Source organism: Heteronotia binoei, chromosome 3 (genome assembly GCF_032191835.1).
Source record: "Heteronotia binoei isolate CCM8104 ecotype False Entrance Well chromosome 3, APGP_CSIRO_Hbin_v1, whole genome shotgun sequence".
Lineage (NCBI taxonomy): Eukaryota > Metazoa > Chordata > Lepidosauria > Squamata > Gekkonidae > Heteronotia > Heteronotia binoei.
The window spans coordinates 100,723,896-100,741,277 of NC_083225.1; the positions used below are offsets into that span (position 1 = coordinate 100,723,896).

Sequence of the window (17,382 nt, forward strand, 5' to 3'; positions counted from 1 at the left end):
TGGCTGTGTGAAATATATCTTTCATAAAAGCCAAAATAAATATTCAGTGGTGTTGCTGAGAGTGATGAAGGAAGAAAATGCATAGAATAGTTTGGTAGTACATGTGCGATAACCTCTCATGACACACTTCCCAGCTTGTTTGGGTTGCTGAGGATCCTTTCTACACCTGGAAGTCTGTGTCTCTGGGTCACCTGCCTCTGTGGCAAGCTACCTCACCAGCTGCTTCCAGGCTCCCTCCCCCAGCCATTTATAACATGAGGCTAGCTCCTCGTGCCCAGATGACAGGCTCCTTCCCAACAAACAAGAGGTGTGAGGTTGACTCCCAACACACAGGCTTCCTCCCAGCCAGACTCAGAGTGTGAGCCTGACTCACAGCATACAGGCTGCAGGCTCCCTCCTTCGCACAGCTTGGTGAGTTTGCATGTTTTCCTGTTTGCTTGCCAGGCTTTTGTGCTGTTCAAGATAAGCTCTTACAATTGCTTAAAGTCTGCTAGTTGACTGGAAACAGACACCCTTCTCTACTTGGCTGCACCCAAAGTAACGGCGGGCATCTGTTCAGCTCTGTGTGTGTGCTCTCGTGTTATGCAGGTTTGTATGGTAAAGCAAAATCGAAGAGTGGGAAGAAATGTTCTTGCTAAAAGCAGGATCTGAAAGAACCAGGGAATGAATATTTGAAATGTTTGCCATTTCCCCACATTGCCTGTAGAGGATTTCTGCCCATGTACTGAATGTAAATTCAATGTATCTCAATATGGAAGTAAATGGTTTAGAGGAAGTTTGTAGCTACGAAGTTACAAAGCAATATAGGATACTGAATGATGCAAACATTTTTTACTATTTAGTATATTGTATGTGTGTATGGATGTGCCTCACTTTTTAATTTTCCCCCCAAATTGATATAGTAACATAATAAATCCACTTAGGCAGTTCATGTGAAAGAGGGCAGGAAGGGTCACATCAGTGCTAAGTTCTCATGGTTCCTTTTTACATGCCCAGGGAAATGCTGTTTACCACTGTGGGGTCAGGCAGCAATTTTCCCCCACGCCAGTTCAGTTAGGGATCCTGGAGGGGTTTTTTTTCTTTTTTGCCAGGGGTCACTGCGGGGGGTGTATAGGGGGGAGGTACTTGTGAATTTCCAGCATTGTGTGTGGTGTTAAATTACATGACCCTGGAGGTCCCTTCCAACTATATGATTCTATACCTACAAATGTTCTATAAATGTCCAGAAAGAAGTGAAAATTTAAAAATGTGCTTCTTAGACAAACGCTAGATATAATATTTTTAATTCACTGTTCATTTCCATGTGAATACCACAATACTAATTCAAGGATATCCTTAGTATATCTATGGGGAAAAGGCTACAGGTATGAGGACTGTTTTTTTTAAAAACCATTCATTTTTTATTAAGAAAGCATGCACAAAAATAAATTTGTGAGGCCACATCTCTCTTCTATCCAACATGAGAATGACTATTGTCGTACTCTCTGATCAATGAAAAACAGTAGCCCTATTCACGTGCAACAGTGAAGGCCCTACATATATGCATATACATCTGTTTGTAAGAAAGGACCAGTGCACCTTACATTGCAAAAGAAAATGAGGACCAGTACCTTGATAAATGTGGAGGGTTTAATCACATGTTTAGCTGTACGTGCATCTAAAAAATATCAAGTGTAGACTGTATGTAGATTGTAACAGCATTCATTGCAAATTGTGAACATGGCTATGGTACCATAATGCCCCCTAAAGTAGTTAGTTTCCAGGAATTGCTTGTGCATGTGTAGGTCACTTCAGTACAACTAAGTGTGCAATGTTATAATCATCAAACATTATGTGGGAGTGTTTATACTAGTAACGTGCAGTGGATACAGTTAGATATGGTAACAGCATAGATTTTTAGGCATGTGATAGCAGAAATGCTTCATGTTCAAAGCTGATGTAAATCCACAAATTTGTATTGACTCCCATAAAATAAAGTAAAATCCATTCTGTTAAGGGTTCCATTATATTAAAATCAAGCACATTCTCTTTTTGTCCTAGGAATGAAAAATATACAAAAGAAAAATATTCACACTTTACATGCAACACAAACAATAAGATCCCTTAAATAACAAGCAATATTTCCCCTGTTATGATCAGTGGCTAAAAAACCCATTAGTAATAGAATATAATCCTGTGGGCAAAGGCATTCTAGTGTGGTGTGTGAATGTTGCAATACTATGGAATTATTTGGAAGCTGAACCCACTTACTGAGCCACATAATCTCCACCCAGGAAACCACTAACAAAAATGTATTTTCCATACCACACACCATTATTATATCTCCAACTCCAACTGACCGCAGACCAAATACAGCTTTTTCCGCCTTGCCATGTTCCTGGTCACAAATGCATATAATCACAAAGATTCTGTAGAGCAAATGCTTTGTTTTTCTGACATGTACTATGGACTTAGGGTTGTCAACTGATGGATGGGACCCTGCAGGAAATAGTGATGAGGACACAGACGTCAGCGCAACAGCATGACATCACTTCCAGTCTTGTAAACTCAGAAGTATCATCATGCCATGCAGTTTCCAGCAACTCCTAGGGCATCTCCCCTGGGCCTCTCAGGCTTTTTCATTTTTTTTTAAATCAGTAAATGAATATCGTTGTATCAATATAAAGTTATAAAAACATGTAACAGAACATAAGAACATAAGAGAAGCCATGTTGGATCAGGCCAACGGCCCATCAAGTCCAACACTCTGTGTCACACAGTGGCAAAAAATTTTATATACACACATACAGTGTGGCTAATAGCCACTGATGGACCTCTGCTCCATATTTTTATCTAAACCCTTCTTGAAGGTGGCTATACTTGTGGCCGCCACCACCTCCTGTGGCAGTGAATTCCACATGGTAATCACCCTTTGGGTGAAGAAGTACTTCCTTTTATCAGTTTTAACCTGTCTGCTCAGCAATTTCATCGAATGCCCACGAGTTCTTGTATTGTGAGAAAGGGAGAAAAGTACTTCTTTCTCTACTTTCTCCATCCCATGCATTATCTTGTAAACCTCTGTCATGTCACCCCGCAGTTGACGTTTCTCCAAGCTAAAGAGTCCCAAGCGTTTCAACCTTTCGTCATAGGGAAAGTGCTCCAGCCCTTTAATCATTCTAGTTGCCCTTCTCAGATAAGTCTCTAGCTTCTTCCTTTGCAGAGCTACATCTTTCTCTTCACATCACTGCAATGGAAAGGGGGCAGAGATTCGCTTTCTTAAAAAGTTCAGAGAACCTAGCGCAATATTGCTTTAACAGTATATCAATATAATGATATTCTATTGCTCTTAAAAAAACAGGGCAAAGCCATGGCTGCCAAGTGAGCTAGAAAATCTGAATTTTCCAAACTTACTTGTCTGTCATCCAGGGTTTTTTTCTGCAATATTTCCCAAAACCATGTACCAGAGATCCCCTGGTTTTGAGAGCTTTTGCCCACCCCCAGCCTGCTGGCGGGGGGACCCCACCCTCAAACGGTGATGTCACCACATAACATCCCCAATGCACTGATTATCATGCAGAAATGTCCTAGGCATGCATACTAGTATCTCCCCACCATTTTAAAAAATGAGCAGGCTTCCAGAGAATTAGAATTGGAGTGCCCATGTGGTCTTACAACAGTCCTTACACTCTCCCACACATGCTAAGAAATGGCATTAGGACCTATGGAGTCCTAGTGGCATTAGAACCTATGGAGGTTCTACTTCCTGGTTATGTGCTGCATTGCTCATCTCAGCATTGGGATCCTTTTAAGTCCCTGCTTATTGCCCACTAATCTACCGTGTCCCACCCCCCAGGCTGAATTCCCTTGGTTCAGACTGCTTTGCCACCAAATTAACACAAGCACTCTCTCATCCACAGCCTGTGATTGGTTTCCGTATGCCAGCCATCATAAACTTGACTACACTGATGGTGGGTTGTGAACATATTTTGACCTAAATGAGGACCTATTTCTTGTCTATGTGGTCTCTCTGGGAGGGGGAAGAGTGAGTGAACTGAGCCAGCAGGAAATGAGAAAAGTGTTTCATATTGTTCAGAGGAAAGGGATTCCATGCGTTCAACTGATAAATATATGGCTTTTCCCACTGAAGAGGAAGGATCTTTAGCGAGCATTCAGGTGACACATGATACTTTTGGGAAAGTTAGCAGTTTTGGGATGCAAGAATGATATGAAGATGTCACTTCAGCATGACATCAGTGCATCTCATCACTCTGCCTTGCTCCCAGAAAGTTCCCTCCCACCCCCCACTGATGTGGACATCAGGCCTCGCAACCCTATGATACTGTGACAAAATAGAAAAAAAACACTTCCCAACAGCATTGAACTGGGGGCAAATGACCTATGTGGAATTTTCCTGAGACTAGAAAATCAAACGATTAGGGGTGCTAATTTCCAGATGGGGGGAGGGGATCCCCCAGTTCAGAGTCATCAGAGTCCCCTTGCTTCAGAGTCATCAAAATGTGGGGGGGATGTCTGCTGGGTGCAGACATTCCTATGGAGACTGATTCCCATCGGGTATAATGGAGAATTGATCCACAGGTATCTGGGGCTCTGGGGGGCTGTTTTTTGAGGTAGAGGCACCAAATTTTCAGCATAGGATCTGATGCCTCTCCTCAAAACACCCCCCAAATTTCAAAAGGATTGGGCCAGGGTCCAATTCTATGAGCCCCAGAAGAATGTGCCCCTATCCTTCATTATTTCTAATGGAGGGAGGAGGGAAGGCTTTTAAAAGGAGCATGATCCCTTTAAGTGTGATGGCCAAAACTTCGTTTGGAATTCAGTTGTGCTTGTCATAACCTTGTTCCTGACTCCAACCACAAAGTCTCCTGGCTCCATCCCCAAAGTCCCCAGATATTTCTTGAATTAGACCTGGCAACCCTAGTTTTCCTCCATTGTTGCATCTGCACAGTGTAGGCCAACAGAGCCATTCTGAGTGGTCAGAAGTAGGAGAAGTAGCCTACTCAGTGGTATGCTGTGACCATTTTGCTCAGCACTTTGCAGATAAAATCTCTCAAATCTGTTCTGACTTGAACTTCACATTAGCAATGACAGGATTGGATGGTACCAGGATGCCTACTTGTCCAGTTTTGGGGAATACATTTCAGTTTATTCAGTCTAAGAATGTGGACAAGGTCCTTGGAGATTTGAGGCCTACCACCTGCTTGTTACAATGCTTGCCCTTCCTGATTATTTAAATATGCTGTGGTGGAGGATAGTTGACTGGGTGAGAGAGGTAGTTTATGCTTCTTCGATAGAATGGTTGGTCACTCTAGCTTTGAAGCAGGCTGCGGTGCATCCACTACTTAAGAATCCTACCCTGGACCAAGGAAATTTCAATAACTATGTCAGTGCCATATGTTCCATTCTTGACCAAGGTGATCAACAGGTGGAAGCTGACCAAGTTCATGTTACGGTTGCCAGGCCCATCCTGGAAAACAACAGGTCTGAAACACTGGGATCTTTTAGTGACAGTGTGATGTCACTTTCAGGAAAACCCAGAAGTGCCTCTCTAGGAAACCCATAAAATTTGATGATCCTTAGAGAGGACTGGCATCACTTCTAGGAAGACTTAGCATATGACACCTCTTCCTCACACTTCCAGCTGATGCCAGGGAAGCTCTAGAAACCCTCAACCTGTACCTGGAGGTAGTTATGGAGTCGATGTTGGCTAATAAACTGAAGAATAATCTCAACAAGAAAGAAGTGTTGTTGATGAGTGGGAGGTCTGACCCAGAAAAATTAAGGTATCACCTATTATGGAAGGGGTTGCACTTCCGTGGAAGGAACAGGTTTGTAGTTTCAGGGGTTCTCTCGGACCAAGGTTTACTGCTGGATAAGCAGATGGCAACTGAGGCCAGGAGTGCCTTTTACTAGCTTTGACTGATTAGCCAGATTTGGCCTTTCCTAGACAGAAAAGATCTGATTACTATGATGCATGCCCTGGTTATGACTAGATTAGATTACTGCAATGTACACTACATGGGGCTGTCAGTGAAAGGTGTTCAGAAATTTCAATTGGTGCAGAATGCTGCAACCGGGTCTAGACTGGGTCATAAGAACCATATTACTCCTGTCTTAGTACATCTACACTGCTTCCCACTTTGTTTCCAGGCACAATTCAAGGAGTTGATCTTTGAAGCCCTATATGACTTGGGACCTGCGTACCTTAAACATCTTACAAACTCTCTTATGAACCAGTATGGTAATCTTCAGAGGCCCTGCTCTGGTTTTGCTCAGCACTTTGCTCTACCTTCTGAGATCTATTTCTGTCCCCATCACTATTTCTATAAAAAGTGTAATGTAAGGATCTCATCAGGCTTCCTACCAGCGAGTTCCAATCAGAGCAGACTTATATTGAGTAAGCATATTTTGTGTGCTGTGTTTCCACTCTAATCATCTTAAAACAAGATCTGCCTTAATCTTAGAGAATTGTAATGGTTATGTATTTAGTTAAATTTGAGAAATCTTAGGAGATCTGATTTTTAATCCATGGGGTTTTTACCTGTAGAACTGATTTGCACCTGTTTATATTTATCAAGTTATTACCTAATTAAAAAGTTATGCTTTATTTTAAATAACTCAAAGGAGTCCTCTCTCAGTTCTACTACAAGAGATGTCTTTTAGAGAGACTGCTCAGCAGAGCCTAATAGGTTGACTCCACAGCTGCATTCAGCTACTGAGGCCTTAGCTCTCCAAGTGTTGAGTCCACGTAGATCCCTAGATTGGATGCAAATAAAGTAACTTTTCACAATCCAGCTAGCTCAGTATTATCTGCTCTGGACAGGCAGTGGCTCTCCAGGATATCAGCTAGAGAAAGGTCTTACCCAATACCCATTACCTAAGATCCATTAATGAAATATGCCCGGAAATGAGTTTGGGATCTTCTATAGGCAAAACGTACTCTAGCACTAATTCCTGCAGACTACATGTTTGTTAGGTTTGCTGAATCCTACCTCATAGGCAGTGGGGGGATTCTGGACCCAGTCTGGGAGTCTTTTGCCATGCATGCAAAGTGTGGAGGGCACAATGATGTCATTAGGAAGTTAGGTTATCGCATTGCTGACATCACGCACGATGCTCTATAAAGCCATAACATTTGCCCCAATCCCAGAGCATCGTCATGCAATGTCAGCAACACAATGACATCACTTCCAAGTGACATCATCGCATCAGGGACATCACACAATGTTGTCCCTGTCTGGGGATAGGATTTCCCCCACCAACCAGCTGGGGGTCAGCAGATAGGAGCCCCAAGACCAGGGGATCCCCTGGCCAGAACAGCAGTCTGGCAACCCTAATGTATATTTGTTTATGTTCTCACTGAGACTCAAGGCAGATTATGTAATGTAAATCCATACAATCACTAGAATGAGGAGACATCTAATAAACAATGTAATGGGACAAGGATTGAAGAAATCTGAAACAAGGCATAAGTATTAAACATGACAAAGAGAGTTAATGTGCTTATTGTGTCCAGACAAAAAAAGGAAAAATATAAGTGATAAAGTCACCAGTTGTTACATGTAGAATGTGTTCCACTGCAAATACAGACAGTAAGCAAGGTCTATAGTTATACGGTCAAAGTTTCTCATGATTCCACTCAGTAGGCCTTTAACAATATACCCCAACCCAAAATCAGCCTCATTCATTTCCATCACTTTTTATGTAGAGAATGTCAGCTTCAATATTTGAATATAATTATTTCTGTGTTCTGATTTAAAGTGTTTTTTCCCCCCCAACTCTGTCTAGGAACCAGAAGCTGTTACATCCTCCGGAAAAAATGGCAATGGTGTCCAATAACACAGATCTAAGCATAATCCTTTCCAAACTGGTAAAAGAGTACATAGACCAAACAAGCAGTTCTAGGCCACCACCTATGGCACCAAGTCACCATCAGGAAGTGGTGTATATTCTGTTATTGCTTGGAATCTTTGGCTTCTTCACCTTAGGAGTAATGCTTAGCTACATCCGTTCTAAAAAGCTTGAACATTCAAATGACCCCTACAATGTGTACATTGCCACCGACATTTGGCGTAAGAAGGACAAGGCTGACCTGCACGCCAGGGTGGCGGAAAACTACAGATTGTGCTGTGTGTTTGAAAACCCTCTTGCTGTAGAGCAACCTACCAGTCATATTCCTGAAGTGAAGCCTTCATAACTAATGGCCAGTTAATGGGACTAGTGTTGTGCTGGATCTTCCATGAGTGTGAAGGAAAGCTCTTAGATTGCATTCATGAATAGCAAAATGACAGAAAAACACCAGTCTTTCAGAAGAGCAGCCAAACATAGAACAAATTCCAAAGTGGGGTGGTTAGCTGTGATAGTTTGTTGTAGCAAAAAAGACATCTTGAGCCCACTTTGTCAGCCGAGACGGACTGATCCTTAACCTACCTGAAAAGTTGGGGGGGGGGGACACTGCCTTGGAGGGCCACTGGTAACTGACTATGCCAGGGGTGCCAACAGTAGCTCTCCAGATGTTTTTTGCCTACAACTCCCATCAGCCCCAGCCAGCATAGCCAATGGCTGGGGCTGATGGGCATTGTAGGCAAAAAACATCTGGAGAGCTACCGTTGGCCACCGCTGGACTATGCCAACCCCAGTGCTGCTGCTCTGTTCTGTCTCAGCCAGCCTTTGTGGAGCTGCTAGTGCCACAGGAACCGCACAGTACAGTTTGTTCTTAGGCTGTTTCATGTCTGAATCCATCTTGTCTGTCAGATATAGCCACAGAGAGAAAAGTACATTTTCAGCATATGTAATCCAATGTACTTTGGGTAGCTGCATTTGTAAGAATGCTGTTCTTTCTAGCTTGGGTATCAGACTGTATCTCTTCAGGAGACTTCTGCAGGCTATATGCCATTTCTACCTTAGCCTTCCTTGAAGCAAAAATGTGGAGTAAGCCTCCTTGTGGGCACTTTTAAACCTGATTTAAGCCTTAATGAATTTCATAACAGGACAAAGATTAGGGTTTGATCTCACATAGGTCAGATATCTAGCCTGTTGTCAATCAGTTTCCTGGGGGATGATGGAAGACTAAGTTAATTTAATGCAATACTGGTCAAATAATTTCTTTGTGTACTACAGGCCAGATCGATTTCTAGGATGTCTTATACCATGCCAGATTGATGTCTAGGGAAAGTATTCACTTGGACAATAACTAGGAAATGCTATGAGTGATTGTGCAACTTTAAAGCAAGTTCTATAAAAGATAAATTAAAAGGCTGACTAGTGTGGACGTGCATACATGTCCTGCTAGTAATATGAAGGTACTAAATAAAACATATCAGCAGATGGCACACTAGAGCAATTGAAAGTATATGATGAAATCTTCACCCTAGAGAAAGATTTCTGTTCTTTATGCTCTCGTTTTTTAATAGCTTACCATAAAACCTTGCTTCTTTTCTAATTTTTTCCCCTGACAGATTCCTCTAATGTCACAGTTGCTCAGTGCTAGTTGGAAAGATATGTTATATTTATTTAATTTTGGTACTTTTTCTTCACAGAAATATTTTGCCACCTGATTCTTATGCTATTAGTTAGATGGTAATGCAACACTTTTAAAGTTTAAATCCTAAACATTTTATAGTTTACATTCAATTTAACATATATTGCAGTCCTCAGCTATTAAAATCCAAGAAAAATGTTGTGTGAAATCCGCAACATGCAAACTGCACCCATATCATTTAAGCTTCCAGATACTGGCCAGTCTTCTTTTAGGCGCAGAAGACTGATTACTGTAGTACACAACAGTGTGGGGGTGGGGGGGGATGGGTTTCCTTTTATTTTAATATTTTCCACTGAAGATAGCAATAATTTCTAGTTATTATATAACTTATGCATTATTTTAAGCCAACCATTTATTTATTTTTAAATGGGGATGATTCCATCTCAATACTATTTCCTCTATAGAGGAATTTCTAATGATATTAAGGGGTTCAGTGGAGATGAGTCCATTATAAAAGAGCATAATATGAGGTTCCTAACTGAGAAAAAAACAGCTTAGTTTGTGTGTACGCTTTTAACTGAAGCTTACTCTGCAGAAATCAGCCTCTGAAGCTTTTCATGGCATGTAGCTAAGCATTATCATCTGCTAATGTCTGTCAATCAAGCTGTTGTTTAATGTTGGCCACCTTGGATTTGAGAATGTGATTGTACAATACAATCGTTATTATTGTAATTCTCCTTTACAGAATACACCTTTTTTTTCAAAATTAATAAAGTGTTCCTCACAAACTGTTGTTTCATTTGTCTCATATTTCTGTTGTACTGCACTTGGTGTAAGAGGCTTCCTCCCCTGGCTTTCTCAGTCTTACAATAAGGGGGTATATTTTGAATGGTTCAGAACTGGTAATTTCTTCCTTCACTCCTACTGCTACTTTTAAAATGCACTATATGTGGGCAGAAGCCCCCCCCCCCACATTATCACATTTGAACTTTATGATATTTCAACCACTCTATTCCTGTGCTCAGATCTTAAATTAGTTTTTTATCTTTCACTTTTAAAGATATATGTATCTAAAGTCAGTAGTAATTAATCTATTTTGTATTTGCTTCTTTTGGTTTCAGGGGGAAACACATTTCTAGATATAACATTTCTCCCTACCCAGTTACAATGAAATTGTCAGGGACTGTACCTCTTCTTGTCAAACTGCAGAGGCACAGAATAGAGAACCCTCATTTCCTGAAGAGATTGTCATTCTTCCTTGTGGAAAACAAATATGGAAACTTGGGTTGTGAGATCTTCCTACTTTCCCAGGATCCTTAAGTGGACAGTGGGAAAAGGGTTAAAAATAGAGCACATGAACAAAGGCAGCTAAACTCTGTCTCTGCCTTCCCTCACTGCACCTCCTTGATTTCAGCCATCATCTTCCAATACATCTCATTTTCCATATCAGAGCTAGGCTGGGAGAAACATGCCTCAAACAGTGTAGTGCAGCAAGATGACACAGAGGAGGGGACAGGATTTAACTCCATTTCCCCTCATATCCTGGCTTGTAAAAATATAGACCCACTCATGCATAAATAAAGATTTCCCAGTTCAGCTCTGAATTTAACAAGGCTACCATTTTCTCTCTGATATCCCTACAGCAGGACAGCCTTGCCAGCCTATAAATACTATGCAGGGCTTTTTTTTGCAGCAGGAATTCCTTTGCATATTAGGCCACACACCCCTGATGTAGCCAATCCTCCTGGAGCTTACAGTAGGCCCCATACTAAGAGTCTTGTAAGCTCTTGGAGGATTGGCTACATTAGGGGTGTGTGGCCTAATATGCAAAGGAGTTCCTGTTACAAAAAAAGGCCCTGAATACTAGGGTGCTTTCTCCCCAGACTCCACCTGCCAGCTTGCAGCCCAGTCACAAAGCAGGGGCAGAAAGTCATTAACTGCCCACTCTGAAAGTCTGCCACCACCACAGGGTAAAATCTGTCCCCCTCTTAGTGTTGGCTGGCACTAAAGGGCCACATATTGTTAGCACTACCAAGTTTAAGGTTCTGAGTAAGGAAGTGTGCAGCTCTTTAGTTAAACAATTTTATCACTACAAGGCACAAACTTAGGGTAGCTTCAGGAGGGGTTCTAGGTATGGCAAAGTAAATTAAAGAAATGTTACTGGCATTTCTTTGCTGGTTGCATGGTGTCCCCACCCCAGGACACACTGGCAAGCCTCCTTTGGAATCAATCCCCTCTATTATCCCTCATCACTACACACACATGAGCAAGTCTGCTCCCCCCAAAACCACACCAAAAAAGCACAACCCCCAAACAAAGGAACAGCTCCCCTTTTCAGACCCCTTCTTAGGGCCTTAGATCAGGCCTTAGACAATCTGGGGGCCAGGCCCTTGACCTCAGGCCCACTAGATAGGGTTGCCAAGTCCAATTCAAGAAATATCTGGGGACTTGGGGGTGGAGCCAGGAGACTTTGGGGGTGGAGCCAGGAACAAGGGTGTGGCAAGCATAATTGAACTCCAAGGGAGTTCTGGCCATCACATTTAAAGGGACAGCACACCTTTTTAAATGTCCATTGCATAGGAAATAATGAAGGATAAGGGCACCTTCTTTTGGGGCTCATAGAATTGGACCCCCTGGTCCAATTGTTTTGAAACTTGGGGGGTACTTTGGGGAGAGGCACTGGATACTATACTGAAAATTTGGTACCTCTACCTGAAAACACAGCTCCCTCAGAGCCCCGAAACCTCGAGATCAATTCCCCATTATACCCTATGAGAATCGATCTCCACATATGGAATAATGAAGTGCTCAGCAGACATTCCTCCCCTCCACCACCCCCATTTTCTGGTGACTCTGAAGTGAGGGATTGGCTTCTCTACTCACGAGTTGCAGCCAACTTCTTCCAAGTAACACAGACACCCCATCCCAAGAGGAAGCCTTTCCGATAGGAGACTGGAGCCTCCGGAGGGGAAAAAAAATCACATGCTGGCTTTCCCCCGCCGGCCAGCTGACTGGGGGTGGGAAGGAGACTGGGAAAGTGGAAGAACCCCCGCTGGGACCTGGGGATTGGCAAGCCTACCCCTAGAACTTGGACCCTCCAATCATAAGAACATAAAAAAGTCATGTTGGATCAGGCCAATGGCCCATATATACATACATATATATACACACACACACACGCACATACTATGGCTAAAAGCCACTGATGGTCCTCTACTCCATATCTTTAGCCAATCCCCTCTTGAAACTGGCTGTGCTTGTAGCCACTGCCACCTCCTGTGGCAGTGAATTCCACATGTTAATCACCCTTTGGGTGAAGAAGTACTTCCTTTTATCCATTTTAATTTGACTGCTCAGCAATTTTATCGAATGCCCACGAGTTCTTGTATTGTGAGAAAGGGATAAAAGTACTTCTTTCTCTACTTTCTCCATCTCATGCATAATCTTGTAAACCTCTATCATGTCACCCCGCAGTCGACGTTTCTCCAAGCTAAAGAGCCCCATGCGTTTTAACCTTTCTTCATAGGGAAAGTGTTCCAAACCTTTAATCATTCCAGTTGCCCTTTTCTGCACTTTTTCCAATGCTATAAGATCCTTTTAGAGGTGCAGTGACCAGAATTGTACTCAGTATTCCAAATGAGAAAGTACCATCGATTTATACAGGAGCATTATGATACTGGCTGATTTGTTTTCAATTCCCTTCCTAATAATTCCCAGCATGGTGTTGGCCTTTTTTATTGCAATCGCACACTGTTTTGACATTTTTAGTGGGTTATCTACCATGACCCCAAGATCTCTCTCTTGGTCAGTCTCTGCCAGTTCACAACCCATCAACTTGTATTTGTAGCTGGGATTCTTGGCCCCAATGTGCATTACTTTGCACTTGGCCACATTGAACCTCATCTGCCACGTTGACGCCCACTCACCCAGCCTCAACAGATCCCTTTGGAGTGCCTCACAATCCTCTCTGGTTCTCATCACCCTGGACAATTTAGTGTCATCTGCAAACTTGGCCACTTCACTGCTTACTTCCAACTCCAAATCATTAATGAACAAGTTAAAGATTAATAAACATTAAACATTAAAAAGTTAAACATTAATAAACAAGTTAAATCAAGAAGTGTAAACTCTTTTCCTTTTAGGTTGTAGATGCCCTCTGGAGAAGTGCATCTTTCCCATACTCTGCCCATCTCAGGGATGCCAACACACCCTTCCATCACCATGACTGTCACAGCATACGTTGTCCACCTGTCAATCATCAACAACACTCCTCAACAGCTGCTTTTAAGTAAAGATGTCAAGAGGCCCTCAATCAGCTGTTCTCATTCACCTGAATATAGCTGACCTATAGAGCTGTGAACTCCAGTTTGGAAAATACCTGGACTCTAGGGAGGATGGGATTTGGAGATGGGCAAGTTTTGAGGGCTGTAGCTAGAGTTGCCAGCCCCCCCCCCCCCCCGGCCACTGGTGAGGGATGGGGGGTAGGGGCGCCAGATCCAGGTTGAGAAATTCCTGGAAATTTGAGGATGAAACCTGGGTAGGACAAGAACCTCAGAGGGGTACAATGCTATAGAGTCCACCGCCGCCCCCCCCCCCCCCCCGCAAGCATCCATTCTCCCTCATACTCACCTGCTTCACTTTGTGTTAAGTCAGTACTAGAGTTGCTGCCTGGAGAATAACATGCCCCTGTCTCTTGAATAGAGATGTGATAGGTTGTTATTTACCAGGTGATGTTATTTATCTCACAATGTCACCAAAAGCTTCAGTGCCCCATTTCTACAGATTAAGCCCCTAATAAAGGGACATGGCATTTTTCTACAGGCCTCCTGGCAATCCTAGTCAGCACACATCAGCTGCAGCTTTGTTCACTCTTTAGAACATTCAAAGATCTAAACAACATCTCAGAGTGAGGACCTGACAAGCCTAGAGCTGTTCTCTCTAACCTTTATCTCATAACTATATTTGTATTCAGTAACTGGGAAAAGATCCCTCTTCAGTACTAGCAGCTTCTGTAGAATTAGATGGCTGGAGCAGTTCACTAGAAAATCCATTTTTGCACATTTTTATGTCCTACATCTGTATATTTTCAGTTTGTCTTCAGAACTCTCAACAAAATTGCTGTATGATTCAGTATGACTGAATTTATTTCCAGGAAAACAACAACAACACAGGGTTTACTTCTAAATCTGGCCACATATATAGGCTTTTATAGCATGATTGTCTTGACTCAGAAGCAAGTTCCACTGCACCCAGTGGGGGAGCTCACATCTTCCTATGTGTGCATGTAGGAATGCAAACAGAGGATTGCATTCTCTGTTAACACTGTAATATAAATATTAAAAGCAAGGAGGCCAGTGGCACTTTGAAAATCAACATTTACCACAGCAAATATGTAAAACATTTATATTGAGTAAATCCTGTTCCAACTTCATTCACAATTAACATACAAAAGACAAAGCTAATAACTTGGCTAACTCCCTATGCACAGGCAAGGCAGGTGAGATGGCATCCCCTGCCACTTACATTACATCCCAAGTATATGTGAGCTTTAAACCTAAATACAGTTAGAAGAACTGCTCATGACTCCTCACAGCCACATATCAAGTATGCTGAGACAAGTCATGTTGAGTCATGTCCCCATAATACCCCTTACCTAGGTGAAATAGTCCTCCTGTAAAATGGTGCCTGTCCCAGCGTCTCACCAAACCCTGAAGAGCAGAGAGTCTCTTTCTCCCACATTTAAGTGATGCTTCAGGCTGCTCGCCAAGATTAATTCATCAACACCCTTTTACATAGACTACCCAGGCCAGTTGCATCCTATTTAATTGTCTAGTTGCAGCACGTTATGGTTCCCAAGAATATCAGCCTTCCCTAACATTTGTAATGCAAACTAGGCTTAACAGCAGTACAACAACAACAAACCCTGGAGCTCTCAAGCCAATATTGGTTAATGGCAAAATTGTTTTGCCCAGCTCAGAAGCTACTTGATAATGCTTGACTGTGAAATAGGGGGTATGCAACCAGTGCATGGCAAATGAAAAACTGGGGAGGTTCGATCCCCAGCATCTCCGATTGAAAAAAAAAGGGGCCAGGCAAGTAGGCGTGAAAAAAACCTCAGCTTGAGACCCTGGAGAGCCGCTGCCAGTCTGAGTAGACAATACTGACTTTGATGGACTGAGGGTTTGATAAGGCAGCTTCATATGTTCATATGTACTTGCAGAACTTTAAAAACTCATTTTATGCCTGTTGCCCATTAGTTAACATGTAGGCAACTGAAGTGACTGGCTGGCAGGACTTGAAGCTAACGGTCAACTTGGGGCTGCTCAGATTATTCAGGGGAAGGGGAGGGAGCAGAACCAATTCAATTAGCTGCAAGATTTAATAATATAGAATGACAAGCTATAAATCATGAAGTAACTGGTCTGCTCCCATGAAGAAGTCATTGTGATCTGTACTATGACATATAACAATGATGGTAATTATGTGAGAGAAGTTGCACTTTGGTTTAAATCAAAGAAATCCTCCTTAGTGGATGAAATACCAGGTTTTTCTTTCAGTAATTATTTTATTATTGGTGGAGCAGTTATTCTGACACATTGTTTGTTTCAACACTCATTAAATATTTATTATACCCCTTAAATACTGCAGCATTCAAAAAAGCAGTGGGAAAACATTTCAGTTTTGCAGGACATTTTTCTGCTAAGCTTCAAATCACTGCTCTGCAGCAAAAGGTGTGAAACTGCTAAAATAGCATCCATTTTAAGGTTTGACCCTGTATGCCTTCAGGCTTGAACCAGGACTTGGGATGTCTTTTTCACTACAACAAAACCTGGAACTCTCTGCCCATTACAGGTATTAACTAACTTAACTTGTAAATGGTCTCTGTATTTTTGTGTGTGTGGTTAGATTTCACCACGTAGCTCCCTCTTTTGATGGTCCCTTGCTTCTGCTGTTTGTTTATCTTTTTCATACTTCCTCCATAAAATATCTGCATCTTTGCTGCTAAAGAAGTGGGCTTTGGTCCATGAAAGCATTTGCTGGAACATTCTGTTAATCTTTAAACTTTTGTACAGTGTACTTTCAATCACTGGCTTCTTTACTTGTCAATGCCACACAAAGGCAACTGGTATGAGGAAGCATAGGCCCAGAGGTCTAGAATTCACTAAGAGTTATCACAATTTGTCATGCATTGTGTCTGCTCAGGTCAAGCATACACTACTCAGGGATCAGGGAGTGATGGGGGATTGGGGGGGGGGCTCAAAAGTAAGCAGAGCACGTCACTCTTGGTTGCCCATGACTAATTTAGCAAGTAGCTTGCATAATATTTCTAAGAAATCTTGCTTGTTTCTGTATGCTGTTTTTTTTTTAAGTGCTAATTAATTTACTCATTGAGCAGAAGACTTCCATTCTGTTTGCCTAACTGCAGAATAATCCTCTTCAAAGCTATTGTTTGACAAATTACTTCAAAGAAGCATTTGCTATAAAGAGTGACACCTGAACTGAATTTTACTGGAGACTCTGGCACTTTGACTGGAAAACTGTGACCCAAAATTAACCTCATATTGTGGAAAAAGACAAGAGAACTCTAGTTTGAATTTGCACTCCCAGTCTCCTGAATCCTGAAGATGAAGCTATTATTCCTCAAGCTAGTCTTACTTCACAGGTGTTTTGTGCAGATAAAAAGATATAAACAAAGGTGTGGGCCATAACCTCCTTGGACAAAGGACAATATGTTAACCCCTGGAGACTTAGGGTTGCCAGGTCTGACTCAAGAAATATCTGGGGGCTTTGGAAGTGAGGCCAGGAGACTTTGGGGGTGGAGTCAGGAGCAAGGGTGTGACAAGCACTACTGAACTCCAAAGGGAATTCTAGCCATTGCATTTAAAGGGACCACACACCTTTTA

At 42.3% G+C, this 17,382-nt stretch overlaps 1 protein-coding gene across 1 annotated transcript; it reads left to right on the forward strand.

The window, feature by feature from the left end:
* The first annotated feature begins 205 nt into the window (after window positions 1–205).
* On the forward strand, window positions 206–8,319 carry KCNE1 (potassium voltage-gated channel subfamily E regulatory subunit 1). The gene is made up of 2 exons (XM_060235134.1): window positions 206–411; window positions 7,786–8,319. The coding sequence occupies exon 2, from the start codon at window positions 7,817–7,819 to the stop codon at window positions 8,192–8,194; it is 378 nt and encodes a 125-aa protein (XP_060091117.1). The 5' UTR covers window positions 206–411; window positions 7,786–7,816; the 3' UTR covers window positions 8,195–8,319.
* The last annotated feature ends 9,063 nt before the right edge of the window (window positions 8,320–17,382 follow it).

Excerpts from the sequence above, each read along its gene's own strand:
- KCNE1 (XM_060235134.1), top strand. The coding sequence starts at position 7,817 with ATGGCAATGGTGTCCAATAACACAGATCTAAGCATAATCCTTTCCAAA.